A 26,582-nucleotide genomic window follows, 5' to 3' on the forward strand; every position below is an offset into this window, starting at 1 on the left:
GATGTCGCTTCGTGAACCTGAAATTGAGATTACTGTAGCTCTTTTTGAGGTGTCACATGAATCATGAAGCAGACACAAACAATTATTGAAATTTCGGTCTCTTTTTGGAAAAACAAAGAAAATGACAGGTTTTCGAATAATGACACGGATCAAATCCGACAGGGGAACATGTGCTTTTACCTCCTGCTGAGAGCCACAAGGATCTGTGAAAAGGCACCGACAGGGGGAAAGCCTCCTCCCTCATCCTCTTCTCATCATTTTATGATCATTATCTCGTCGAAATTATTCGTCCCCTCCCTCGCGCCAAAATGCGAAGGCGTCGATTTAGAGAGGCACCACCACGAGAGGTTTTATTAACATTTAACGATGGATCTTGCGGCTCTCCGCAAATGAATTATATATTTTTCGGGAGGTTGAAAAAAAAAACGAAATCTATAAAGTTGGCAGGAGCAAAGAGTATTTTCGGAAGTCATCAGGAGGCGATATAAAAAAGTTCGATGGGGTTTAGTAGGCAAGAATAGGAAGATGAACAGATAGAGAAAAGATTCTTTAAAATTTAGAACGACCGAATTTTAACCTACTAAAACCATAAAAACAGTATGGTATTTAGCAAAACCAGCCAAAAACAGAAAGCTTGAATTTCAAAACGTTATGAGTTTTCTCTGAATCTAAAATATGATTTCATGGGTCCACCTGGGAAATTTTGAACCTCCAGTTTGACTAAATACAGGATGGTGCACAATTACCGGACTGTTAAAAATGGCTACATGTGTCTTTAGACATAAGCATTTCGAAAGCACTAAAAATGGTGGGATTTTGCTTTTGATTCAAACCTACTGAAATTTTCAAAGCGATTCCTCAATTCTAGGTGTTGTTGAGATTGTCCAAAGAAAAATGGCATAATGTTTCTTGCACGGCGTTGTGATTTTCGTGAGATGAAGCAACTTTGCCATGCAATAACTCAGCTCAAAGTTGATAAAATTATTCGAAACTTGGCCGGTTTACTGATGAATTTGCAAATTTGAGCCTAGTTCAACGTTTTACTCAAATGTTATGCCAGTACAACCTTTAGACCGGGGAATTATGCACCACCCTGTATTTATGTCAAAGAAATGTGACTCCCGCGTTTGAAAGGTCGGTTCGAAATTCAAGCCAATTCAAAAATTATAGGCTTTATAATTTTCTTAATAAAAGGAAAGGATTTTTCAATATGGGTTTTTTTCAGAAAAGAAGTATTCCAAATATTCAGATATATAATATACCGTATATTAGTCAGTTTTGGAGTCTGTTCGGATAGAATCAAATAGAACAAAGTGAACAACCGTTTCCCTAAATCTAGTAGTCAACATTCTGGAATTTTGAAAGTCCTCTAATAGGCATCTCCAGCTCATATGTTCATCGACTCATTTCAAAAATGTTCAGACTTTTGGAAAAATGATTTTCCACTCTCCTGCATCCGAACAACCATTAATTCATATTATTCTTATCTCATTCTAATGTTACCTTAACAATGCCGTAAATTCGAGTTCTAATTCTTAACAAGGTTTAACATTTTTGAAGATCCTAGAAGTCAACTGTGCCGATTGGGACAGACTCGGGATGATTAATTTTGGATTGGTTGAAAGGAAATGGAAGATGGCCAAAGAAGCAGATCATATAAGACACAATATCATAATTTTTCAGTAATCTTGAATCTAACAAATTCAGGTAGAAATACATTTCGAAAACCTAGTTACTCAATTTCAGAAAGAATTCTTCTTATGTCTGAACTACCTTAGCAATTCACACTCAGACTTCAACCCACCTCTTTCTTCATACTCGCAGCCAACACCTGATGCCATCCATTACTATCCAAGAATGGTGGTCTCCAAGGAAACGATCCCATGGTCGCAGCCGCGGCAGCAGCAGCCAACCACGGGAAATTCGGAATCGGAAGCATCATATCTCAACAGAATCAGCTGGGAGTTTCTGACTCGAAATGTTGCGATATACGGATGTGCCGATGGTCTCCTCGAAGACGAATTGTGCCCGTGAGGGGGGTTGGGCAGATGGATTCAAGAGATAGAAGCTCGTTTTGAAGGAGCACGCACCCGCCAATTGGAAGAAGAAGTCAACGGGGCGGAGACTACGGTAGTCTTGAGGAGTGGAGCCAAGAGGGGAGCCAGCGGAGCAGATGCTCTACTTCTCGGCTCGTAAAAACTGAGAAAGAGGGATTCTCACAGGGGGCGCCCGTTCCAATGTGTCGAGATGGTTACCCGATAACCAATGTGCATTTATCATATTGCCGGATTGGTGCGTTAAATGGGTCGGGATGACTATTTGAAACGACTACTACTTCTCGATTAGCACCCAATTTGTGTGGTGTGGGATCCATGCGCTTTTTCCGGGTCTCCGAGGACTCATTTTCGAGCTTAGCAGATTTTTGAAATAGTTCAAAGTATTGCGGGTATTGAACAGGTTTGAAAGTTTCAGGGGATTGAGTCGAAGATCAACACGGTTGGTTTCGAATTCCGAGGTAGTTGAGTTCGATTATTTTCCTGATAATTTTGAAGATAATTGTAATTTCATGAAAAAGTTTCAGGTTATTATTTCGCATGGAACTTCTAGAAGGATGGAAAACTCCAGAGCTCAAGGCCAAAATACTTTTTTTCCAAACGTTTTCCCTACAGCAACAGAATTTGAAAGTCCCTCATTACAGTAATTAGGTAATATGTATCATACTTTTTAAAAATAATATTTTTCGTTTTCATTGACTTTTTTAAAACTTTTCAAAGTAAATTAAATATTTAAAACTTTTCTCCTACAGTAATCCTTTTCATTTCCCAATTATTTTCTCTACAGTAATCCTTCCAATTTTCTTTTTTCTTCTCAACAGTTAACCTTTTATTTTTCGATTATTTTTTCTTACAGTAATCCTTTTCATGTTCAAATGTTTCATTCCTACAGTTATCGTTTTCATCACCGAATATTTTTTTTCTATCGTAATCCTACCTTCCATCATAACCTCGTTACTCTCCTTGTGCTCCTAATTTTTTCAGACGAATAATATATTTTCCTTTGTGCATTGTGGGATCTACCGTATCCCCAACAACTCAACTCGATTATGAGATCTTCTGCTTTCTGAATTCTGGCTCAAGTGGGCGCCCTTCATTGGCGCCACCACTCGAGCCAGATCCTCCTCAACACCTAATTGCACCACCCTACTACCTAATACGATTTCCAGAAGAAAGAGGGAAATGAGCAAAATCTATTTATATGAATATGAACAATTTTCCGGAGGCATTGTAAAAATGGGCAGAAAAACGAAAGAGAGAGAGAGAGAGAGAGAGAGAGAGAGAGAGAGAGAGAGAGAGAGAGAGAGAGAGAGAGAGAGAGAGAGAGAGAGAGAGAGAAAGAAGATTGAAACCCGTTAACGTGAGGGGTTTTTTGGTGGGAGGAGAAGAAAAAGAAATTGGTAAGAAAGGGTTACTGGTAATTAGACAGAACAGGGATTTCTAGATTACTATTATGGTTTTTGAAAAAAGACAGGATTTTTTATCATTGGGCTCAAACAGAATCTGGATGGGAAATTTTGGGGTTTGGATGGGAACTGGGGACTAGATTATCACAAAAATTAGAAAACAGAAGGAAAAACAAACAGAACAACATTATTAAATCTAGAAAGATGATAAAATTGAAAATGGGGTGCATAGGGGTGCTTTGGTGGGAACGAGAATGAAAATAAAGACCGGTTACAACAAGAACCATAAGATGATAATTGAGATAAAGGATGGGAGGATAATCGAGGAGGCGGATGGCTCGTCGAGAAGCTTCTTGTACTCGTTCATTTTCTCCGCGGGGGTCCGGACAGATGGTGTCGGGAGAGGGCGAGCTTCGGCACGAGATCGAGGTGTATACATCACGACTTCTTTCACGTCTTCTTCGGGGACCTGGAAAATTAAAAGTTCTTCCTGACATTGTGAGAATTGAGGTTGTGATATAACAAGAAGTGAATTTCAAAAGTTTTAATTTTCACATCAAAGTACTGAAATTTCAGAAATTTTCGTGAGCCACGTGAATCTTTTGAATCTCCCAAAAGATGGAAAGTTTTTGGGAGCAACGTGTTTTTTCAACAAATATAACAGAAATATTAACACTTTCTGAATATTTTTCCCAAAATTAAAACTTTTGAAAATCACTACTTGTTATATGGTTTTTAAGCTAAAAGTTGCAGCCCATTTTGGACTAAATTTCGAACGTTTTTGACTAATTTCAGGGCAAAATTAGAAAGTCAACGATCGGTCTTTTCTGAAAGTTAAATCGTATGTATTTCAAGATTTTCAGATTAAATTCTGAGCTTCTCAACTTTCTATTACAAGTTTTACGATCTCTCAATTATGAATCTGGATCTATTTGACTAAAACAGATAAAAAATAAAAAAGATGTCTGTTCTATACTCACCTTCGCCATTTTCCTTGGCATCTTATACGGCAACTCAACGTCATCATCCTCATCATCAGATCTCGATAAAGTGAATGCTAACTCAATTGTTCTAGTCATTGGAGTACTAGTCGTAGTAGTAGCGGTTGTATTTGTTGTTGTGGACGATCCTTTAGTTGCTTTTCTAAAGTTTGCAGGCGGATAGATGATTGCCATGGAAGTTGTTGTATTTTCTTGAGTTGTAGTTGTTGGGGCGAGAGTCGTGGTAGTACTTGAAGACGACGATTTGGTAGCCTTCACAAAGTTCTTCGGTGGATATACGATTGCGCTAACCGATTCAATAGAAACCTGAGTTGGATTCAAGTCCAATGGTCTACGATGCGGTTTCCAATTTCTGTAGTACGACTCGTAGCTCTTCTTCTCAGTCTGTTCAACGACAGAAGCAGCTCTTGAGGTAGTAGTTGTGGTTGGCCGATGAGTTGTAGTAGTTGTTGTGGTTGGTGGAGCTGTAGTTGTAGTTGTGGTAGTTGTTGTAGTCGTTGTGGTTGAAGTAGTTGATGGAGTTGTCCGTGTAGTGGTGGTTGTGGTAGTTATTGGAACTTCAGGAGCAGCTCGCCAACTTTGAGACTCCTCACCGAACTTTCTTCTGGATTCATGTTGAGATTCCAAGCGTCTCCTCTCCTCCAACCGTTGTCTTTCCAATTCAGCCCGTCGTTTCAGTTCTGCCTCTCGTTGCTGCTCAATTTCACGTCGTCTCTCTTCATAAATCCTCATTCTTTCTTCATAACTCAAGGTGGTTGTAGTGGTTGGTGGAGCTGTTGTGGTAGTTGTTGTAGTAGTGGAAGTGGTTGTCGGAGGGAGGATCGGCTGTCTTCCAGGCATCGGTGGTGGTGGAGGTGGCTTCCAAGGGTCATTGGCGTTCAGAGGGTTCATGCGACGCCATGGAGGAAGGGCCCTACAAAGGTTACTGTAATTCTCAGACCCTAGAAAAAAAAACTTACGCCTCTTCTGGATTATTTTGTTTCGGCTCAACGGGCTTTCTCATATCCACCGCGTCTATTCTCTCGGCTACAGTACTTGTTGCGGGTGCACGCAAATCTTGGCTATCGTCCTCTTCATCCTCTCCGATGCTGTTGTCATTTTCATTGAATTCTGTGTTAGCTTCAACTGTAAAATCATCGTAATCATCTTCTTCATCATCACGCTTATCACGTATCCGATCGACTAGATCTATATTGCAGTAGTCGCCCTTGGTGCACCAACACTTCGTCTGCAATAACAATAAATCATAAAGAGAGAGTCAAGAGTCAGCTGTCTGTCTCTGGTCACACAAATGTACATAGATGGGTGCGAAAGGTGTGTGTATGCATGTTACACCAACATTTGATACCATACCGAAATATGTGCAAATATTATGTATTTGGGGGTGAACTGAAGGTTGACTATTCACCAAGCACCTGCTAATTGCTACGCTGTTAAATATGGGCATTGTAGTACGAAATGGTGTGGAAGTAACCAGAGACGCCTTCTCGATGGTTAATGTTTATAATTGTATAAATTGGATGGTAAGATTAGAAAACTGTTTTTAGACAGTTTATCTCATTTTCTGTATAGGAGCCTACCGAATACGTTCACTTTCAGCTCAATTACCTCGATTCCCGCGAAAGATATCAAAAGTATGTCAACTGATAAACTCTTCAGCGTATTATCACCAATATTTGTCGGTTGACAAGGTTTTGATATCTTTGACGAAAATTGAGATAATTGGGGTCAAAGTTGACGCATTGGGTGGGTTTCTACTAGAGGAAATACGGTAGTTATGTTGAATATACGCTGAGCGTCTCAAAACTAGAGTTTCTACTAGATAATTGCAGGAAATCGATTTGGTTTAGGCTGTAAGTCTCGAATTTTATGGAGCTTCGCTTCTTCGAAACAATGCGTATCTTTTTGGATTACTGTGGGTTTTTTGTTCCAACTTACAACATCTCGCTTTGCATCAAATTGACAAACTCCTTGATCAGCCCGTACATTAACCATTGCACATGCAAATGTCTGCAGATCATTCTTCTTCACGACGGCACAAGCAGCTATCTGAAATTGAAAGTAGTCATCGAACCCATTTTTCTATATAGTTCAGTCTAGTTGCGTAACTTTATTCTTTCGTTTTTCTATCTCTCAAGATCTGTTTGCAGTGTTCTTTTCTCTTTTCATCTTTTCGGGTGATGATGAGGGAAAATCATATAAGAAAAAAAAACCGAAAAGTGCACAGCGCCCAGCTGCTTTTCGCGCACTTTTCGTCAGTACACACAAGAAACAAAAAAGAGACACTTTTCTTTTTTTTCTTGGTTGCTCTTTCGATGGGATTGAATAGATCGGTCTATATCTGTCTGGGCTATAAAATTGACACCTGGATAGTTGTACTGTGGTGGTACCATACAGCTGCACCGGGTCTCGTGCCAGGAAATTAAATTCAATGTTCTCAACGGATTGAAAATCACATGACCCATAATACTTAGAATTTAAATGGTTATTGAGCAGTTATATTCCCGAGTAATTGGAAGAGCCTGGTACAGATCGTTACAAAAGTTTTTATGGAACTTTTCATTAGACGAAAAATTGTTTACGGGACAAGAACGAAAAACAGGTCGTAAAGGATTACGGTAGTTTTGAACTCCTGAACAATATTCAAAAGGAATATTCATCTTTATGATTTCCCAGACCCTCGGAATCTCAATTTCCCATAGACAAGTGATTGAGCTTCTGATCGCAAGGTGAAATGGCAAATAGTGCTCATCCCGCCGAACACTGACTGATTCACACGCTGAAGTGATCACGAAAACAAAAAGGATTTCCAAACTCACATGAGTCGCATTACTGTACACTTGACACCAATCTTTGTGACACGGTATTCCTGCGTAGGCTCTGTTGCATTGGCAGCTGAAAGAATAGACGACTTCGTTTGTATTTTCCCCAACATAAACATTCTAACTTCTTCGGAAGGAAATCAACAGATGTTTGAAAGGGAGAAGAAACTATCTCTGATCAATGGGCCATGTGTTAACAAATGGACTAACTGTTTGGCGCGGAATGGTACCAGACGGAGGCCTTTTTGGTGTCCATCTTCCTATCTGTTCTGTTTGTTTTTAGAGAAAGAATCCCGCCTGGGAGGAAGAAGAAGAAGAACTGATGTGCTCGGGAGCCCAATGAGAAACTCACCGGAACGCATGAAAAGCTTAGCCGAAATGTCAAACAGGGGCGACGGGTAGGTAGTGGGTCATCGGAGGAGACTGAGAACGCGCAAAAGCTTGGATTTCAATATTTTTGACCCAGAGAACCGTCCAATTATAATAATGATGATGCACAATTTCTAAAGCGCGGGAGGGCAAACACTATTTAAAAATAACTCTGAATAGATGAACATTCATATAGATTTCAAAGTTCTCAAGATGACTCATTTTAAAAAATCTGTAAGACTACTTTGTTTCAAAAGACTACTTCGTTTCAAAATTTTTATAGTGAAGTTTCAGACGGAAACTTTCCGTTCAAAAATTTGAAGGTCCAGTTCAAATTAGCAGACAAAACCCATTGAAAACGTCAAATGTTCTGTCTTAAAGCCGAAATGACCTTCAGATTAGTTTCACAACATCTCCTTCTAGACCTTCGCCCATAGGCGTCTTTCTCATTTTCGTCAACTCGCGACACCTCGTCTAGATTGTAAAGGTGTCCGTTCAGACGCCGTTACGCGATATATCTCATCCGTCTTGATTCATTTTCAACGTTCCGCGTTGTCGCGCGCACTTCGCGCATGGTTTTGTTGAGAGAATATAAAGGTCTACTTGAAATTTTGTGCAAAAAATGAATTTGATATCATAGGCAATGGCGCCGGTGGTTTTATAGAAAGTGAAACGAAACTGATAAGAACTGCTACATGCGAACGGCTAGAAGAAAAAGAAAATGTTGCGAATGATTAAAGAGATTCCTAACAGTTTCTGACATAAGACGGTTGTCGAGAATCTCAGCATTGTTTAGTTGTGTGATAAGGAGCATGTAGGGCGTACATAAAGTTTTTTAAGAGAGGGCGGCATACTCTTTATGAGCTAGGAATAGACTAGAAGAGAAAGAAAAAGAGTTTCAAACTTAAAAGGAGAAGCTGCAAGATGAACGGAAGGAAGTGTAGGAAGAAGCAAAGACTCTGATTTCCCTTCGTTATTAGGTTTTAGATGTGAACTTCAAGTTATAGGAATATTTATTTTTCAAAAAACTAAAGGGTAAAAAACGATAATGTTACATACCTGATTTTTGCTGGGGCAGAAAACGCGAGAACTGGTAGAAAGGAGATGAGAACGAAAATGGTATGAATGCGCATTAGAGAGCGCCTTCGATGACCAACGGCGGGTTGATCAGCACTTGAATACTGCCCTTGAGACAGTCCTCGATCGTCGTCGTCGTCACCGAGTCAGAAGACGACGACAATGCTCCAATCGAAAAGATTGTAGAAATAGACGCCAAAGTAGGAGGTGGGAGCGATGAGGACAAGAGGGAGATGGTTGATGTTGCCGCAGGAGGAAGATGGAATTGAGGGGCGGGGTCACAAACAAGGGCGGGAGAAAGAGAGGAACAGGGGACGGCTGTGGTGCTGGCGAGACGACGGATTGCTGAGCTTCGATTGATGATCCGTAATGATGTACTGGTGTCCAGAATTGTCATGCCAAAGGCGCTGAAATTATGAAGATGTTTTTTGTGTGTGTGTGCCTGTGTGGGATAATGTATGTGGAGACAAGAGAAGTAATAGCGTAGGAGGAATGATTCAAATGATAGCGTTGCTTCTGACAAGAAAAAAGCTGAGTCACGAAACTGAAATGATGTTTCTTGGTGGTTTTGTTATGACAATAGGAAATATGAAATACTTTAATCTGTTGTTCGGAGGAGAAAGTGCCTCTAGATGTTCTCCAAAAATCAGGGAACCAAGAATTTCATATAAGCTTCCGAATAATCTCGGAACTAATTTTGAAAAGCCAATAAAGTCTATATTTGGCAGGAAGTTTGGTTTTCCTGTTTTTAGTGCTTTTTCGAATTTTCTAAAAAAAAAAGAAAACTTCAAAAACCAAAACCACCGAGATATATGCTCGTTTCTCATTTTTCTCTCCTCCGCCCCAGAGCCCGTTCAGTACACATAATTTCATTTGTTTCGTCGCCACCGACGCCTCGAAACACATTTTTGCATGTTGCCGATGAGCAAGGGCAACACAAAAAAGTGTTCGGGGATAGAAAACCACCAGGCGGCATGAATAAACATTAACGGAAACAAACGGGCGGTAAATATATACATCTCTTGGATATTTACGAAATCAACCACTCCCAAAATGTTAGAGAATTAGTGGTAGGGAAGGTCCCGCCTGGCCTTACTCTCCTAGAGCTGTATTACGTTTTCATTCTCTCTCACTATTACTATTTGTATATTTGGCAAGAGAGACTTTCTCTTTCGCGCACAAGAAGAAACCACGTTGAAATCTGACACCACCATCCCTATACCAAGCAATTTCATGGGATCCGCCGGGCACTAGCAAGACGTTCTTAAGATTTTGGTTTTCTTCAAATTCAACGGGAAAAACAAGAAATCAACTAAAAGGGCACACATGTCGCTAGTTATTTTTTGCGAAGTTTCTTTTTTTTAACATTAGAAAACGAAAGCATAAAATAGTGTGTTGGCTGGTATCCCGCGGTGATGTTTCCTCCTCGTTGTAGGAGTCATTTGCATATCACTTTCTTTTCGATATATAACACACTATTTAATTCGATTGGGGAAGAATGGAAGTGGAAAGGAAAAATGGAAGAAAAAACCCCTTAAAGGTCAGTTTTACCATCATAAAAACAGGAGAAACGGGAAGAAGCGTAATGTCAACAAATAACAGTCAGACAGGTGAGAGAGGGTTAAAGTATGTCTGTGCATTTGAAATTAAAGCTTATGTCGTTGAAGAATCTAAAAAACAAAACAACAAATAAGTTTGTGTTCCTTTGTCTGGCATTAAAACTGGAAACGAACGGCTTTGATGAGTAAAAGTGAAATAAGCGGACTAAAAGAGTGATAGGAAATTTCCGGAAACACATTTCGATTGAAAAAAACAATTTTCTAACTCCAAAGTTGAAAAATGGATGAAAAATAAAATTTAGTTGAGAAAAACAAATAATTTTGATTACAGTAATCTATTACCTACAGTAACCCATATTTACAGGTGGTCTCGCAGCGACTTCACATCGCAACATCTTGCGCAACTCATTTGAAAGTTTTTGCACGTTTTTGTCTATGTCAAGTGAAGAGAGTGAATATCTAGATTGCATCAGAATATCTTATCTTAACAAAATCTCCGACGAAATTAGAATACCTTTGAACTTTGCTCAACTCCAGCTTGATCAACTTCTCTTTTGGCACCGTGCCAAAAACCACATCACTCATCAGAAGACGTCTTTCACTAGTTTTGCTTGACATCAACGAGGCAAGGCGCGCTGAAAATTAACTACATATCTTGTGAATTTGTTGTCTCTGTACTTCTTCCTCCCCTCGAAAAAGTTTGATGCTTCTTTTTCTCATTTTTCTTCTCTTCTCGTTTTCTTGACTGACTTAGAGCCCCTTTTTCGTTGTGTATACCAACAATGGCCCAAATAATAACGTATGAATTGTGAGTCACAGTAACCACCACCAAAACTGGGCAAAGAAAAAAAAATAAACCAAAACTCTTCTGATATTGCTTTTGTGGTGAGGAGGAGGAAGAGAGAACAATCGGATGTATTTGAGGTTACCTGAAAGTCCGAACAACTCGTCTCGATCGTACATTTCCTCGTCTTGACTATCAGATACCAGCGAGTTTGACAACAGGGAACATGATTGAGCAGTCAGATATTTCTTCAAAAAAAAAAGGATTATTGTAAATTACAAAGGGTTTGAAACCATACTTGAGTTGTCTCATCAGGAAGATCACTTGATTCTGCCATCGACATTCCACAGGTCTCCGCATCAATTGCATACTCTCGATAGACACTACTCTGTAGCTGTGCACAACTCTCTTCAATAAAGTTTTCTTTCCTCCACAATGATTCAGGCTCTACGAATCCAATCCCCTTTTTCACTGCCTTCACTTCTTCCGAGTCAAAAAACTTGAATGTCACCTTCCGTGGTTTTTCTGGGGAAGCCTCAATATTCATGGGAGAGCATTCTATTTCTCTAGCTTCAGACTCTTCATAAATACTCATGGGATCTTCTAAATCATCGAATAGGTCAGGTGAATTTTTAATGTCATTTTTATCATTTTCAATCGGTGGTTGTGTATCTTCGAATGCGGTAAACTGTGCTTCATATCCAGTAATAAAATCTAATGAGAACTTTGGTAGTGAGTCGGCAAACTGAGTTTTAATTGGTGAAAGTGTCTCAAACACATTCGAAATGTCGGAATCCTGGTCTGATTCACTGTCGTTTCCCACATAATTTTCGACGTCTTCGAACGGATCTTGCTCTTCTTTTCTCCGCTTCGCCGGCTGTGCAACTTCGAAAGACGTCCGTCGTTTTGGTGTGAGAGCAGCGAAAAGTTGTTCAGGACTTTGACGAATTTGTAGAATGGGCGGTGAGCACGAACTTCGTATGGATGATACTAAAATTGGGCAAAGTGTAACACTGAAAAAAGTAACACTGAAATTCGTCTAACCTGATTTCGGTATCATCGGCGAAACGATTTTAATGTTAGCCATACTGGAAGTGGGTGTTCTTAGTGATGGATTAGCTTTGGAGGTGGAAACAAAATTCAGAATGTCAGCGTCGTCACCCTCATCAATCGTAACGATTTCGTTATCCTTTGGTGGGGACTCAAATCTCCTCCTATGCCGTACTTCAGATTTTGGCGTCACAGAAGTTTTCATAGGCACGACTACAGCTATTTTTAATCTTTTCTTTTTTCGTGTCTTCTTTTCCTCCGACTTCTGTAATATTTCATCTCGATTCGGTTGATATGTGGATGAGCAAAGCCATTCGTCACTATCCTTCCGTTGAAGTCTTGCCCCGCCCTTTTTCATTTCTGCAGTGCATTTCTGATTGGGTGAATTAAATACGCACTTTTAAAATAACTTGGTACCATGATATTGAACAAAACTATTTCCTGTAGTATGGACACCCGATAAGATACTATATTTTATTCATAATAAAATCAGAAAAATACAAAACAAAAAGAGAAAATATGCAATAAATAATATACACCAGCAATGAACAAGAAAAAGGACCAGATAGAACACCATGATTGGTACACCAGTTGTCAATTAATCTTCAACTATAAATATGGAATACAAATTGAATTAATTCCTTCTTCTCTTCATCATTCCCGTGTTATCTTCCGGATTCGAGAAGAACGAACCGGATCCATTCGACGAAGCAGTCGTTTCAGGGGTTACTGTAGCCCGGCGCATGCCTTCAGCTCTCGTTCGAACCGCATCTTTGAGGTTATCCGGAACTTTTGGAGTGATTTCAAGAATGAGAGTTGCACTTTGAAGATATCCTATTTCTTCATCTCTCTGGAAAAATGCAATTTAGAAGTACTGTAAATAGTTGGAACCGTACCGATTTTTTATTGGAAATCAATTCGAGGAAATCTTCAACATTCTCTCTCATCAACACGAAAACAATGAATGGATTTGCTGGTGGTCTCAGCTCATCCCCATCCAATATAAACTCTGCATACTGTTCACATGCTTTCACTCCGACTTCAGGAATTTGAAGAATATTTTTGGCGATTGAGCAAAGCGCTGAATCGGGAATCTTCTTGAGAATCGAATAGAGGTACTCATCATCTCTCCACATTTGAACCGCCTGTGCTTCTTTGATTTTCACAACAATCTGTTTTATCGTGTCAGCTACTTTTTTCTCGGGTTCTGTATCTGCGAACAACGAGGTGTACGCCAAGAATTGCTCATTTGTCACCAAAGTCGGAAAAACCACATCACGGAGTCTTTTATGAAATTCATCAGGTTTGCTTCGTAAATTTGATAGATGCTTTCGACTTTTCATGATAGTTTTCACATCATTTCTGGATACATTATTGGTAGGATCCAAAAGATATTCCAACGATGCCATGTGTAACTGCCACTCATCGATTCCATACTTTGATGCAAGTTCCAACGCGTCAGCAAACCTTTGTTCGTTTTCAGTTTCAGCAAGACCTATGATAGTTACTGTACGATATTCAGCATCTCCAACGAATCGACTCTTATCACATCCTGAAAATTACGAGGATTGCTATAAATAGCACCAAGAAATCTAACATACCGTAATCCTCGATTCGATCGATAGCAGTTATAGAAACATCTCCTCGGTTAGCTTCTTTTATTATGGAGGACGCAGGTGCGGTAACAAGAACGGATAGTGGGACACGATCTTGGAAGAATCGGAGGCCTTTTTCATATCTTCTCAACTTGTCATTTTTAGTCCAACTGAGCTCTCCAGTATCCGAGTTTTCAGCAGGATGGAATAGCGAATAGCACAACGCCAACGTCGATGATTCATGAGCATATAGCCGTTTCAGGAAATCAAAACCTTCTCGTTTACCATGGTTTTCAAAGAATGTCAACTTTTGTTTAACATCTCCGCTAATCTCTTTCCTTGAGTTATAAAGACGCAAAGGAGTGTACATTGGATCTCCAACAATGTTCTCCGAAACTGGAACATCTTCTATTCGAATTTCTCTCACTCGCTTGCTTTCACTCAACCGCTTCTCGCTCGAAGCAATCGCGTCGACTGTTTCCAGAAGATTCTCATCATTCGAATTATTAATAGCACACGAATAAACATCCTCCATATCTGTGGGAACATGTGGTGATTCCATTATTTGCATACAGAGTTGATGAACGACAGGAACGCCTTTTGCCTTCATCACTTCTCCAATATACTTGCTTAAGTAGACAGCGTCGTTGGATTTGAGAGCAGCGAGTGCACAATAGGATAATGCCGTGGCGATTGGGGTATCAATGTTCAACTGCTTCGCGAAGCTCAGCACTTTCTTCCCTTGTTTATAGTTGGATCCGAGGCTAACAACATCCCGGAGGAGAGTGTCATGATCCGACATTTTGATAGCAATCGGCATCATCGTACATCCCAATTCCAGAGCGGCATCGATTGCATCCAACCAGTCGAGCTTCTCTTTTGCTTTTTTTGGAGAGATAGCTCTAGCAGTAGCCGCAAAGAATCGAGCTTTTCCAAGGAGAGGATCAGTTCTTTGTGTTGCTTCCGACATCAATTCATCACTTTTCGCAAGCAACACCTCTGCACTTCTAGCGATACTTAGCTTCTTTGGGTTTTGACGTTCTTCTTTTGGATTCATGGTTAAAACGAGATGAATTAGTTCCGGATGACTACCTATCCGTTCGTCTTCCAGAATTTCTCCAGCCACAAGTTCGAGGGCTTCTTCTGTTGTCACCAAGTCTCTATAGATTCTGAAACGAAACAAATTAAGTTACTGTATATTTCAGAGAGGTGTACTAACCCATTAGCCATATCATAAATATCATCTCGCAAACAGGTCCATTCTTCCAGAGTAGAGCAATTTCCAGATCTGGATAACTTGATAACAACTCTTCTTGCTCCGTCCGGCTCTTTCATGCTTTCAAAAATCGACTTGAACGTCATTTTGACCCCTCTGGACATCAACGACGCCAAAGAGGAAGTGACATTGGAATACTTGTCAACTGGAAGAGATTGTAGAGATCCCATCAATTCAGTACCAGTAGCTGTCATATTGAGAAGAACCTCGAGAATCACATGATCGTCAACCACATCAGGTCGTTTGTTTCTGTATGCAACCAATACTTTTGTACTTTTCTCATTGGCAGTTCTCATCAGAATTGTGACAGCATCTCTTATCCTTTCCTCAATAGTTCGATCCTTGTCTTTTGTTCTGTTAACTTTCCACTCGATCAATCCTATGATTTCTTCTGCATAACTAATTAGCTCTGATTCCAAAAGTCTTGAAAATCGATCAATGAATGATTTCACAGTTGAGTCTTGAAATGAAGTGATGTCTCACTAACTGAGGAGCATATCCGAACGTATTGAGCATATCGTTTCCATGTTCCCATGTCGTGAAATACATCTCTATATCCTCTTTCGATCGCTATTTGGAGAAGCTCTACACAAACATCCGTCAGTCCACATTCGAAATCAATCTTCAAAAGACTATCTCTGACCCAAGCGACAAAATCAAACTCCGGTTCATCTTCGACATTGCCAACATTGATATTTCGAATGAGCGATTCTGCATCTGGATGCTCCACCAGAATCTGATTCAATCTCTCGTTTATCAAATCGTGATCGTGTTTTTCTTTCAATTCCCACTGTTCTTCTTCTTCTCCGTCATCGTCTAATCTAGGCATCAACATTTCATATTTGGTGGGGGAAGTACATGAAGGAACGCTTGACAGAATCCGTTTCTGGTAATGCTTCATAATATCCATGTTGAATTGAATAATTTGAAACAATGAATCGATATCGCCGCTCTGAAAAATACAATTAAAATGCTAATTTTCTTACGTTCCATCTGATTTACCTGAGCAAACGAAAGTGCAGCATCCAGACAGCTCCCTTTTCTCGCAATCATATATGCATCCACGTCTCCTTTGATTCTACACACTTTCAGAATTCTCCAGTGATGTAACAGCCGGATTTTCCAAGTAACACTATATTCTCCAAGCGACAATCCCAGATCAATCAGAGCTTCATGCACTTCAAAGTCATCTGAATCCGCGTTAGCACACTGTTCCGCAATCCACTCCGAGTCTCCAATCCGTTTCAAGATTTCTTCAACGTCTCCTACCGTAACCTTGTTCTTCGAACACTTGTCCTTCCATTCCGACTTGAGAACCACGTCAATATCAATTGTGTCATAGGTTTCAGCAAGTTCTCTAGCTCGGGTGTAGTCATGCTCAATTATCTGAAATTTTCGAGAAGTTGGCGTTATAGGATCTAGATGACTCACAGTTCTATTAAAAAGCTCCTGAAGTGTTCTTGTTGGTGAATGAATTAAAGCAAACTCGAACTTAGCCATATGGGTAGCCATTTGCAATTGCTCAGCAGGCTCCCCCATAGCCATTCCAAGCAGCTTTTTGAACGAATTCCAAACAGTATAAAGCCAAAGTTGCCCTGCCAATTGGACGCGCTTATGGGCAGCCTCACGAAGGACCGAGTCGTCTCCTTCAGCAGTTAATAAGAATATTTCTCGTCGGGCAGGAGATACCATAACCGTGTGTTCACTGTAGATATCCTTATCATCTGGTTCTTCGTCGAGCTGCTTCTTGGACTTCACTTTCATAGAAAACATTCTTTCTTCTAAATCTTCTACTGAACATCTGAGTAGGAAGCCATTGTCATAGATAACAGCAATCTCCTAAAACATTTTCTGAATGCTGATAACCTAAAGAAGGAAACTTACGTCACTATCTACAAAACAAGCTTCAACAGGACGCGGTCCACTGATGAAATTGAATGAAAACTTGACACGTAGGGATGGAATTTCAAAAAGATACAATGATCCAGATGTTGATACGGATACAAGAAGTTGTGAATTGAAAGAAAGTCCCATTTTTGGAAGGTAAGACATGAAAGATGTCGAAAATGGGAGACGAGAGAAGAATCCTCCTGAACTCTTTTCACGATTACAATCAGTTTCTATGTCATCAATAATACCTTCCGGGCTTGCAATTCTGATTGGTTCGATATAAGGATCCATGTCCATAATTTTAAATGAACATAGACCAGCTGGAGGGGACATGGAAGTCGATTCTTTATGATGAGAAGAAACTAGAAGGAGTTGATATTGGGGAAGAACTACAAACGAGCCAGTTTGTCCGATGTCCAACTGAACTGACCACATTTTTGTATATTTTGAGAGCCGCCTGGAAAAATTCCCGATGATTTTGAATAGATTGACACCTACTCACCCAATTTTGAATGCAGAAAACACTCCGCAATATTGCAATACGTACAAAATTTCAATGTACTTATCGTTTGATGAGCTCGAGTGATTGGCGATAGTTTGCATGCCACAAATCGCTTTATTCACATCGAATATGCCTTCATGAGCCTCTAATGGAATGTCGTAGCAATATGCGCCCATATTATCAAACACGTCAATGTGAGGTGTACTTCGAGATGAAAGAAGAAGAGTACTAGAGGAAGAAAATTGAAGGAGACAATATTCAGGTGACGTTTCTTCAAGAACTTGCACACTTGATTCCTGTTCTAGGATTTCTCCGTTGATTTGATAAATGTCCAATTGACGAGCATAACTCATCAAAGCAACTCGATCGCATTTTCTGAAAAGAGACTAGATGAAAAATTTCAGTTTTTGAATATGATAACTTACGGAGAGACAGCTAATTTACATATGGGAAGAGATTCTATATAGTTGGCAATTTGTACAGGGATCAAAAAATTCGGTGAACGCATCTCGACATTCGTTAGCCATTTTAGAAGATCGTAACTGCAAAATTAACAAGAAACTCTTGGCTTACAGTTATTTTTTACCGCTCTTTAAGTAGAATCGTCGAGTTCTCCGCTTCCGTTGGCGATTTTTCATGATTGGTTCTTCTCATGTGAGCCATTCTGAAACTTTTGAATTGAAAACAAGACTTTTCAGTTTATACAAATATTCTAAAACTGGAAACTAGTATTAGTTGGACATCCCTCGTAAATCGACAACGTAGCACTTGTGCAAACACCTTACGGGAAAACACAGACGAAGAAACACACTTTCAGATAACTTTTTCTTTCTTTCCCTCTCTAAAAAGGTATTAAAATACGTTATGCTTCTGATAAAAAACAATCATTTTGAAATTTCAATCAATTCATTGTTGCATTCCGGAATTCATTAGCGTTAGTATAATACGAGTACAGAAAAGGTTGCAATAAACATTTGAGTTTTCAATGTATGTTGAAAACACAAATTTTATTTTATTCGACATCTTCAACTCAGCAATAAAATTTTTAAAATCTGAACGGAAATGTGTCAATTGATTTGTGGAGGTTAAAATTACTTCTGACACTTTCCGTTTTTTTTGAAAGCCTTATACCGGGAAGCGGTAAACACGAATACATTATGAAGTTGAGGAGATGGTGGTGGGCATGGAAGAAGAAGAAAGCCACAAGTGATATTGTGCAAAATACAAAACACGACGAATAATATTAAAGCAGGGAATTCAGGGGGAATATTGTTGGTCAAGAGGGGGAATGGATAGTCTAATAACATATGTATGGGAGAAATACAATCGGTAAGTCAATCAAACAAAAGGAACATTGGAATGAAACGGAATGAGAAATTAGTTGCGAACAGAATCGCGATCCTCGTCGAGGTTACCAACTTGGGAACCAGTTCCAGAGGTTAATCTTGAAGCTGGGCGATCTGATGGAGACATCTCATTGGTCAGAGCAGAACCGCGAAATTCATCTGAATTTAATTTTAATGAACTACTCATACAGAATTCGAAATTCTCACCTCTAGCAAGACTAGAATTGCTTCCGAATCTTCTGGATTCACGATGGCTCATTAGTCCAGGTGTTCTGCGAGCAGCTGTCTCTCGCTGTCTCATCAGAGTAACATCTTTTGTGAGTGTTTCATTGAGATCAGTGACATCATCTGCTCTTCTACGCTCCTCATTTACCTTTTTGACAAGACGGTCTCGCTCTGCTTCAGCATCTTCCAGTTGAGTACGAAGTTGACGTATTCTTGTGTTCTGCCGCTCTGCTGCTTGACGGTTAGTCTCACTCTGTCTTCTCTCCTCTTCGAGCATTTGTTGCATCTCAGCCATCTTGGTTTCCATTCGTCTCAAAGTTCTACCTTGTCTCATTTTGTCTTGCTCTTCAACGGCAAGTTGTTGCTCCAGGTTGGCGACCTTTGCTTCAGCGACATTGATTTGAGTACGGAGACGAGCGACAGCGGTGTCTGAAATTTGGAAGAATAATTAGAAACGTTAGCGTAAAAACATACTTTCGGCATCTAGCAACTGTTGCTTCAAATCACGATTAGCTCTTTCCAAACCGATTCTGTCGGATTCGTTTCTCTCACAAACGCTTCTCTCCATCGCAAGATCGGCTGTCATTTGTTCCAACTGTTGCTGAGCTTTACGAACTTTCTCCTGAGCAAGTTCGTTAGCTGAAACCTCCTCGTCAAGTTGATCTTCCAGGTCGACGACCTTGGCTTCCAAGCGCCTCTTTTCCTCATTACTGAACGATGAAGCACGCAGGGTTGCAACCTCTTCAATCAATTCATCACGTTCAGCTTCAGCCTTGCGCTTTGAAGAAGTGACTGCCTGAACATCAGCCATGAGTCTCTTTATCTCGTCTTCAGAAGCACGAGCACGCTTCTCGGCATCTCGTTGAGCTGAAACGGCGTCATCAAGTGCAGCACGAGCTTCTGATGCGTCAAGCTGGAAATCCTTGCAGCTCAGCTGAGCTTTGCGGAGTTGGCGAGTAAGGTCCTCGATTTGACGGAATGCTGCTTCATTTTTCTCCGTCAACTCGCTGACTTGCAACTCGAACTTCTTCTTGTTAGCAACAGCGTTTTGACGAGATCTTTGTTCCGATTCAAGTTCTTCGGTGAGGTTTCTGATTTTGGCGGCAAGTCCTTTCTTGCGGTCTTCTTCGTCTTCCTCTCTGGCAGCCAACTGTCTTTCAAACTCAGCTTTTAGAGCTTGCATGTTAACTTCGACTCTACTTCTAGCATCTTCGGCAATCTGAAGTGCATCCTCCAACTCGATAATTTGCTGTTCAGCACGGTTTAACTCCTCGTCAAGACGTCGTTTAGTCTTTTCGAGTTCGTAAACGTTCTTTCCAGCATCATCTTTGTTTGAGGCCTGAAAAAGTTTTATGAAATATTGCTACTAAAACTGATCTTACCAAATTATCAATCTCCAACTTCAGCATTCTCTTGTCCTTCTCCAACAGTTCAATTAAATCCTTTTTCTCAGACAATTCATTAGACAACACAAGTGCCTTGGTCTCCGCATCACGTATCATTTGCTGAGCCATATCTCTCTCCTGCACAGCCAACAAAGTGTTGTTCTTCTCATCGGTAAGTTGCTGCTCATGCTTCCGCTGCTTTCTCTCCATCTCTCTAGTTGCTGCCATCATATCGCTGTACTCCTTCTGCACGTCCTCAGCTTCTTGGAGAGCCTTCTTCTTCGCTCGTTCGGCCTTGTCTCTTGCTTGTTCGGCACTATCGGCTCGTTCTTTTTCAGCCAACAACTCCTTTTCTTTTTTTTTACGCATCTCTTCCATCACTTCTCTGTTTTCTTCGTCCAGCTTCTTTTTAGCTTCAGCAAGTTGCAGTTTCAGATCTCTAGCTTCCTTATCAATCTTCTCTTGGGCAGCAAGTGCGTCTTCTTTTGCTTCAATGGCGATAGCCAAATCTTCTTCAAGCTGACGGATCTTATTGTTCAAGTTGACTTTAGTTCGTCGATCTTCCTCTGACGCTTCCGTGAGTTCGGAGAGTTGCATGTCGAGAGAAGCGTTTTTCTTGAGAAGATTTGAATTCAGAGTTTCCTCTGCACTCTTCGCTTTTTGAATGTTCTCTAATTCGTTGTTCATCTACAAACAAAGACTTTTGATAAATAGTAAACTCAGAACCAGTTTTACCTTGGACAACTTGGCCATAAGATCTTCGAGGTTCGACTGCATCTCACGCATCTTGTGATCCTTCTCCATCAAAGTTGCCTCAGCCGTCTTCCGCTTCTTTTCAGCGTCTTGACGAGCTGATGCCACGTTCGATAACTCGGCCCGGATGTTCTCGTTCTCAGACTCAGCCGATGACTTCGCCTTATCAGCCTGTAAATCCGGGCAACGAATATTATGAATGAATCAATAAACGGTTTAATTGACACCCAAACTATGTGAACGGAGTGAGGGAGGGGATCGCGATCAAACAAAAAAGGGGTACACTGCTAATCAGTGCCGACGAAACACTGCTAATCAGTGTCGACGCGCGCGACAACAGCAATTATGAACATCGGACATTGAAAAAAGCGAAAGCAAAAGAAGATATGACTATTCAGTTGGAATTCGAGCATGAAGACCCGCAAGATTCTCTCGGGTCTTCCTTAGAACTTCTCCTCCTCCTACTTCCCCACGGTGAGTAAATAGGTAATAAGACAAAAAGCAAATACCGAAATTTTCTGACGTTTCAACTGATCAATCGTCTCATTGAGTTCTTCAATCTTCTTCTGACTTTGCGCCTTGATCTCTTCAACTGCTTCATCTGAAGTCTTCAGAGTATCTTCCAGTTGTCTCTATAATTATGAATTGATACTTAATTCCGAGATTGATACCGTACCTGCAAGTGTGCGTACTCTTCATCTCGTTTGGCTTTGAGTTGAGATTGGAGGTTAGTCTTATCATTAGATTCTTCAAGTTCTGCCTTGTAAGATTCCAACTCTTCAGCCATATCTCTGCGAGCTTTTTCAGCTTTTTGACGAGCAGCCTTCTCCTTGTTTAATTCCTCCACAGCATCATCGCATTGAGCACGGATTTCTCGAATCTCGCGCTCCAATTGTTGACGTATGGCCAATTCTTCGTCGTTCCTAGAAGAAGGATATTCGGTATACTACCAATTATACCCAATACTTACTTCATGCTGATTTGAGACAACTCTGTTTCTTTGCGCATCAGTTGGGCAGTCAGCTCTTCAGCCTTTCGAGTTTTCTCGAGACAAGCCTCTTGTTCTTCACGAAGAAGAACGTCAGCTGCACGACGAGCGTTTTCAGCTTGTTGACGGAGATGCTTTTCCCTGAAAATAGAAATAAATACTAACTTATAAATGCATAAAATATACTAAAAATTAATGCAGCATCTTAAGGATATTCGATGCGTTGATTCAGATTATTCTTCTTTTCAAGTTCATCGGTTGTCTCTGCAATGGTCGCCTCCAATCGAGTCTTCGCTTTCATCAGCTGTTTTGCACGCTCAGTCTCATCAATGAGCCGAGAAGAAAGATCTTCGCATCGTTCTTCCAGAAGCTTCTTTTCTTTGGTCAACTGAAACAAAAAATATAAAACATTTTTGATATTCAATAACAAATTCCGACCTTGTTTCCAGAATCTTCCAGTTCAACTCCCTGTGCTTCAAGCTCTTTCAGTCTTGATTCAATTGAGTTCTTCTCAAGCAGCAGCTTTTGTCGGCTCCTCTCCTCATCTTCCAGATTTTCCTCGAGATGCTTAACCATCTCAGTCAATCTACGTGTCTCCACTTCTGCCTTCTTCGCCTTCTGCTCTTCAGCTTCCAATCGTTTTGAAACATCATCCAGCAAGCCTTCCAACTCGATTTTGCGAGCAGCAATTCTAGATCGCTCCTCAAACATTTCTGCTCGTTCAGAAGATTCTGCATCTAGTCTCGTCTTCAGAAGAATACGCTCCTCATCAATCTTCTCCATCTGTTGCTTGCAATCAGCGATGAACACTTCTGATCGGCGCAGGCGTTCAGACGTCACTCGAAGTTCTTGTTCCTTCTCCGCGATTAACTCGTCCTTGTTTGTAACTTCAAGGAGCGGTTTAACCTTAGTCAAAAGTCTCCACCATTGCCACTCTCTCAATCTCATCCACGCTAGTCCGTTCCGCTGGAGAATCTTGATGGCTACCTCCTGTTCACGTCTACGAACCATGATGCGTCGACCAAGCCATCCGCGGCACTGAGCTTGGAATGACTCAATTAGAGCAGAAAGCTTTTGATCGCGCATTTCCTCGAACTCTGCGACAACTCCAGCTCGGAAGAAAATCTTAGATTGACCAATACGGAAAAGGTTATCGTCAACTTCAAGAAACTGGATGATTCGACGAACGGCTTCTTTTCCATCCATGAATCCTGCTGGAATGACATCGTTCGCCAGAAGCTTTTCGTAGCGTTGACGGAATTCATGGAATGGCAGACGAGTCGGGAATCCTTGACGGCATATACGAATTCCTTCAAGAACTCCATTGCACCTGAGCTGATCAAGAACAAGATGAGCATTCAGAACCCCGTGTTTCTTCTCATGGTTAGGGATGATGCAACGAACAAAATGAGGATTTGTGTTATTGAGAGTACTCATAAGGCGAGTGAGTTGTTCCTTATAGAGTTGAGACACTGTCCGGAACATTCCCTTCTTGGGCATTCTTGATCCAAAGACTCCAGTATCGGAACCACTATCAGCAGCGGAGAGACTGCAGACGTCTGCAATATCCTTCCACATATCGAGAATGATACTCTCTTTAGCCGCTTTTAGTACATCAATAACGTTTTCGTTGAGAGGATCCATGTTCTTCACACGCCAGCCACTAGCCTGATAATCAACTCTTCCTGCGTAGTGAACAACCGCAAAGTCACTTCTTGAACGGATTTCAGGGACGACATACTTTGGATGTTGCGAATGGGTGTCGTTGAGACGTTGAACAAAGGATTGATCATTTCCTTGTGGGAAAAGACAAACATCATCAAGTGTTGACATGAGTCCCATCGGCTTGTCAATCAAATCAATCGTGGGCTGTAGATTTAGACCGAAATCCACGAATTTCCATTCAAGGCCTTCATCAAGATATTCCCTGCTGGTCACGAATGACCATTGTATTGTTGAATAACTGTTGAAGGTTCTCGTTCGTGGAATTGATGCACCATTGTTCGAATGAGTGGGTTTCAAAATTTCGAAACCCCATATCGAGTAAACCGATGACCTTGACAATTGTTGGCGAGTCCAACCCAATGATTTGTTGAGACGATGAACAAGCCATCTGAACAGTCTTTCGTAGGAAGCCTTGGCGATAGCCCCAACAGCGAAATTGACTTGATCAACACTTTGTGAACGATGAACCATATCTCGTTGAACCTTGATTTTTGGCTTCAAGAATGCACGCATCAATTCAGTGACATTCACTCCGAGGAGAGCAGCAATCTTCTGAGCAACAGCATCGTTGAGTAGAGTTGCTTGGTCGTTGTTTTTATTCTCTTGGGAGAATTCAAGATTTCCGAACAACATAACAGCCGAAACAACACGAAGAATTCCAGTTATTTCCTCATCATTCAGTCCCATAATTGACATAGCATTCAGTGTTTCCTTCATCTCTGCTCCGTCATCGACACCAGCCAGCTTACTGTCTCCGTGCGTCAAATACTTGTACTTGGATAAGCTATCTTCCAGGAGAAATTGATCTCTTTGTGACTTCGGGAGGCCTTTCAGTAATTGATAGAAAATATGGAAGGATCTCTCGTTTGGCGCCTGTCTCAACACACGGGATTTCTCGAGAAGATAGAACTCAATGTTGGCACCAGAAATGCATCCTGTACCGTCGAAATGAACACGAATAAACTTTCCGAAACGACTGGAGTTGTCGTTTTTGACCGTTTTGCTGTTTCCGAAAGCTTCGAGAATTGGATTTGCTTGGAGAAGCTGTTCTTCGAGTTGTCCCATCACTCTGTTCGTTGAGATATCCAAATCAGTTGAAGTCTTTCGGTTTTTCAACATATTCCGATTGGCTACATATGCCAAGTACTGAATGACCTTTTTGGTGTTTTCCGTTTTTCCAGCTCCTGATTCTCCTCTGAAAAATGTTTGTTATCAGAATCAGAATCAATTTTAATTTCCATACGTGCACAGAATAGATTGATCATCTCGTTCTTGAAGCATACTGCGATAGGCTTCTTCGGTGACGGCGAATACGTGAGGTGGCATTTCTTTTCTCTTCTTCCCCTTGAACTGCTCGGCGATTGAGTCGGTGTAAATTGGAATGCGTTTGTATGGGTTGATGACGACACAGAAAAGTCCAGAGTATGTCTGAAAAACACTTTGCAAATTTAGTTTTTCCCTCATCTTTATAATTCCCTAATTGATTATATTGATAATTGTCGCAGAGGGCTGCGATCTCTAGTCCTTGTTCTGAGATGATACCAGTGGGATCACGAGATAGATACAACGCTTTGCAAGTTTTTTATACCTCGCCTGATAAAAGGCCAATAAATGAAGATAAATGAAATCCTGTTCCTGTGAACGGTACCACACAATTTTCTCCGGGAATGCCCATAAATAAGGAGCGGTCCGCAGACAAAAATTCCGTTTAAATACCGTTCTCTTCATTTGAGCCGGTTCCCCACAAGTTGGTAGTATACTGAGCAATGCAAAATGAGTGCGGTGCACAGCAACTATGCTTAGGCTTAGATAAGCGTCATCTAGTTCCCTAGATGACGATAACCGGCCTGACGAGGATTGGATGCCGTATGCAAGAAAATGGAAAACGATTTCCAATTAGTCAGAAAATATTTTCCAGAGTTCTAAGTCATTTTCTGCAAAATTCTCACTCAAAAAAATTTTCAGACTTTCAGGAAATGATTTCCTACATTCTTGCATACGGGCTCAGAATGAGATAGTAAAAGAAAATTGAGATGAAACGCACATAGTAAAGATTGGAGAAGTATCGTTGTTTTAGATTGTGCAAAACCGATGCTTCATTGAGACAGGTCAACATTGACATATCCTCACACTTCTCGTACTTTGGAGGGTTCGGCTTCTGACAGTCATCAGAAGAAACACGTTGCCGTTCGCCAGTCTCCATCAACTCGATGTCAATGGTACCGTCTGGGTGTGGGTTTCCGATGACGGCTCCCAGCGCGAATCCATCTTTCTCGCTCGGCACCCACATCAGTTTTTTCTTCGCCCAATCAGCCGAAATCGACGGGTTGAGGTAGTCTGTCTTGGCCTGAAAATTAACCATTTTCGGGATACTTTAAAATACAAAACTCACCCGCAACAGGTCGATTTCATCGTTTTTCGCTCGAGATGTCATCATTACCTTCAGAGCAGTTGCTATATACAATTTGCTGTAAAATTCAAATAAATAATGAAAATACTGACTAGATCAGCAGATCCTGAGTTACAAGAAAGGAGGTGACGAGATATAAATGAGGGAGGCTCACTGAGCAGATATTTGCTGAAATATAATCAACGCTACAAAAATCCCGCATAAACTCAGAACTGCTCTGGAGCAGATCATGTGGTGCACTGAAATTCGTCGCTTTCCGCCCAAAAACTTTTAGTGTTCCCTTTTTTTTGCAGTTTTTCGATTTCCGCCCACATCTATTAACAGCGTACAAAGTTCATCTACAACCCTACCTCTTTTCAGCCTAC

At 40.8% G+C, this 26,582-nt stretch overlaps 4 protein-coding genes across 4 annotated transcripts; all 4 read right to left on the reverse strand.

The window, feature by feature from the left end:
* Positions 1 to 3,731: 3,731 nt before the first annotated feature.
* CBG08247 lies at positions 3,732 to 7,539 on the reverse strand (the record flags this gene model as incomplete). Its single annotated transcript, XM_002639869.1, has 7 exons — positions 3,732 to 3,929; positions 4,441 to 5,374; positions 5,421 to 5,689; positions 6,400 to 6,510; positions 6,748 to 6,826; positions 7,281 to 7,356; positions 7,494 to 7,539. The coding sequence occupies 7 exons, from the start codon at positions 7,537 to 7,539 to the stop codon at positions 3,732 to 3,734; spliced, it is 1,713 nt and encodes a 570-aa protein (XP_002639915.1).
* Positions 7,540 to 8,784: 1,245 nt separating this feature from the next.
* CBG08248 lies at positions 8,785 to 12,480 on the reverse strand (the record flags this gene model as incomplete). Its single annotated transcript, XM_002639870.1, has 5 exons — positions 8,785 to 9,136; positions 10,803 to 10,923; positions 11,218 to 11,320; positions 11,371 to 12,062; positions 12,117 to 12,480. The coding sequence occupies 5 exons, from the start codon at positions 12,478 to 12,480 to the stop codon at positions 8,785 to 8,787; spliced, it is 1,632 nt and encodes a 543-aa protein (XP_002639916.1).
* A 276-nt stretch (positions 12,481 to 12,756) lies between these two features.
* On the reverse strand, positions 12,757 to 18,048 carry Cbr-smgl-1 (the record flags this gene model as incomplete). Its single annotated transcript, XM_045236090.1, has 10 exons — positions 12,757 to 12,972; positions 13,019 to 13,674; positions 13,724 to 14,886; positions 14,937 to 15,416; positions 15,446 to 15,945; positions 15,996 to 16,832; positions 16,878 to 17,340; positions 17,386 to 17,760; positions 17,811 to 17,927; positions 17,972 to 18,048. The coding sequence occupies 10 exons, from the start codon at positions 18,046 to 18,048 to the stop codon at positions 12,757 to 12,759; spliced, it is 4,884 nt and encodes a 1,627-aa protein (XP_045093723.1).
* Positions 18,049 to 18,762: 714 nt separating this feature from the next.
* Positions 18,763 to 26,244, reverse strand: Cbr-nmy-2 (the record flags this gene model as incomplete). The annotated part of the gene is given in 12 exon segments (XM_045236095.1): positions 18,763 to 19,385; positions 19,431 to 20,319; positions 20,330 to 21,028; positions 21,077 to 21,265; positions 21,568 to 21,726; positions 21,771 to 22,017; positions 22,065 to 22,242; positions 22,398 to 22,470; positions 22,521 to 25,002; positions 25,051 to 25,271; positions 25,804 to 26,154; positions 26,200 to 26,244. The coding sequence occupies 12 exon segments, from the start codon at positions 26,242 to 26,244 to the stop codon at positions 18,763 to 18,765; spliced, it is 6,156 nt and encodes a 2,051-aa protein (XP_045093724.1).
* Between the last annotated feature and the right edge of the window lie 338 nt (positions 26,245 to 26,582).

Source organism: Caenorhabditis briggsae, assembly GCF_000004555.2.
Source record: "Caenorhabditis briggsae complete genome, chrI, whole genome shotgun sequence".
Lineage (NCBI taxonomy): Eukaryota > Metazoa > Nematoda > Chromadorea > Rhabditida > Rhabditidae > Caenorhabditis > Caenorhabditis briggsae.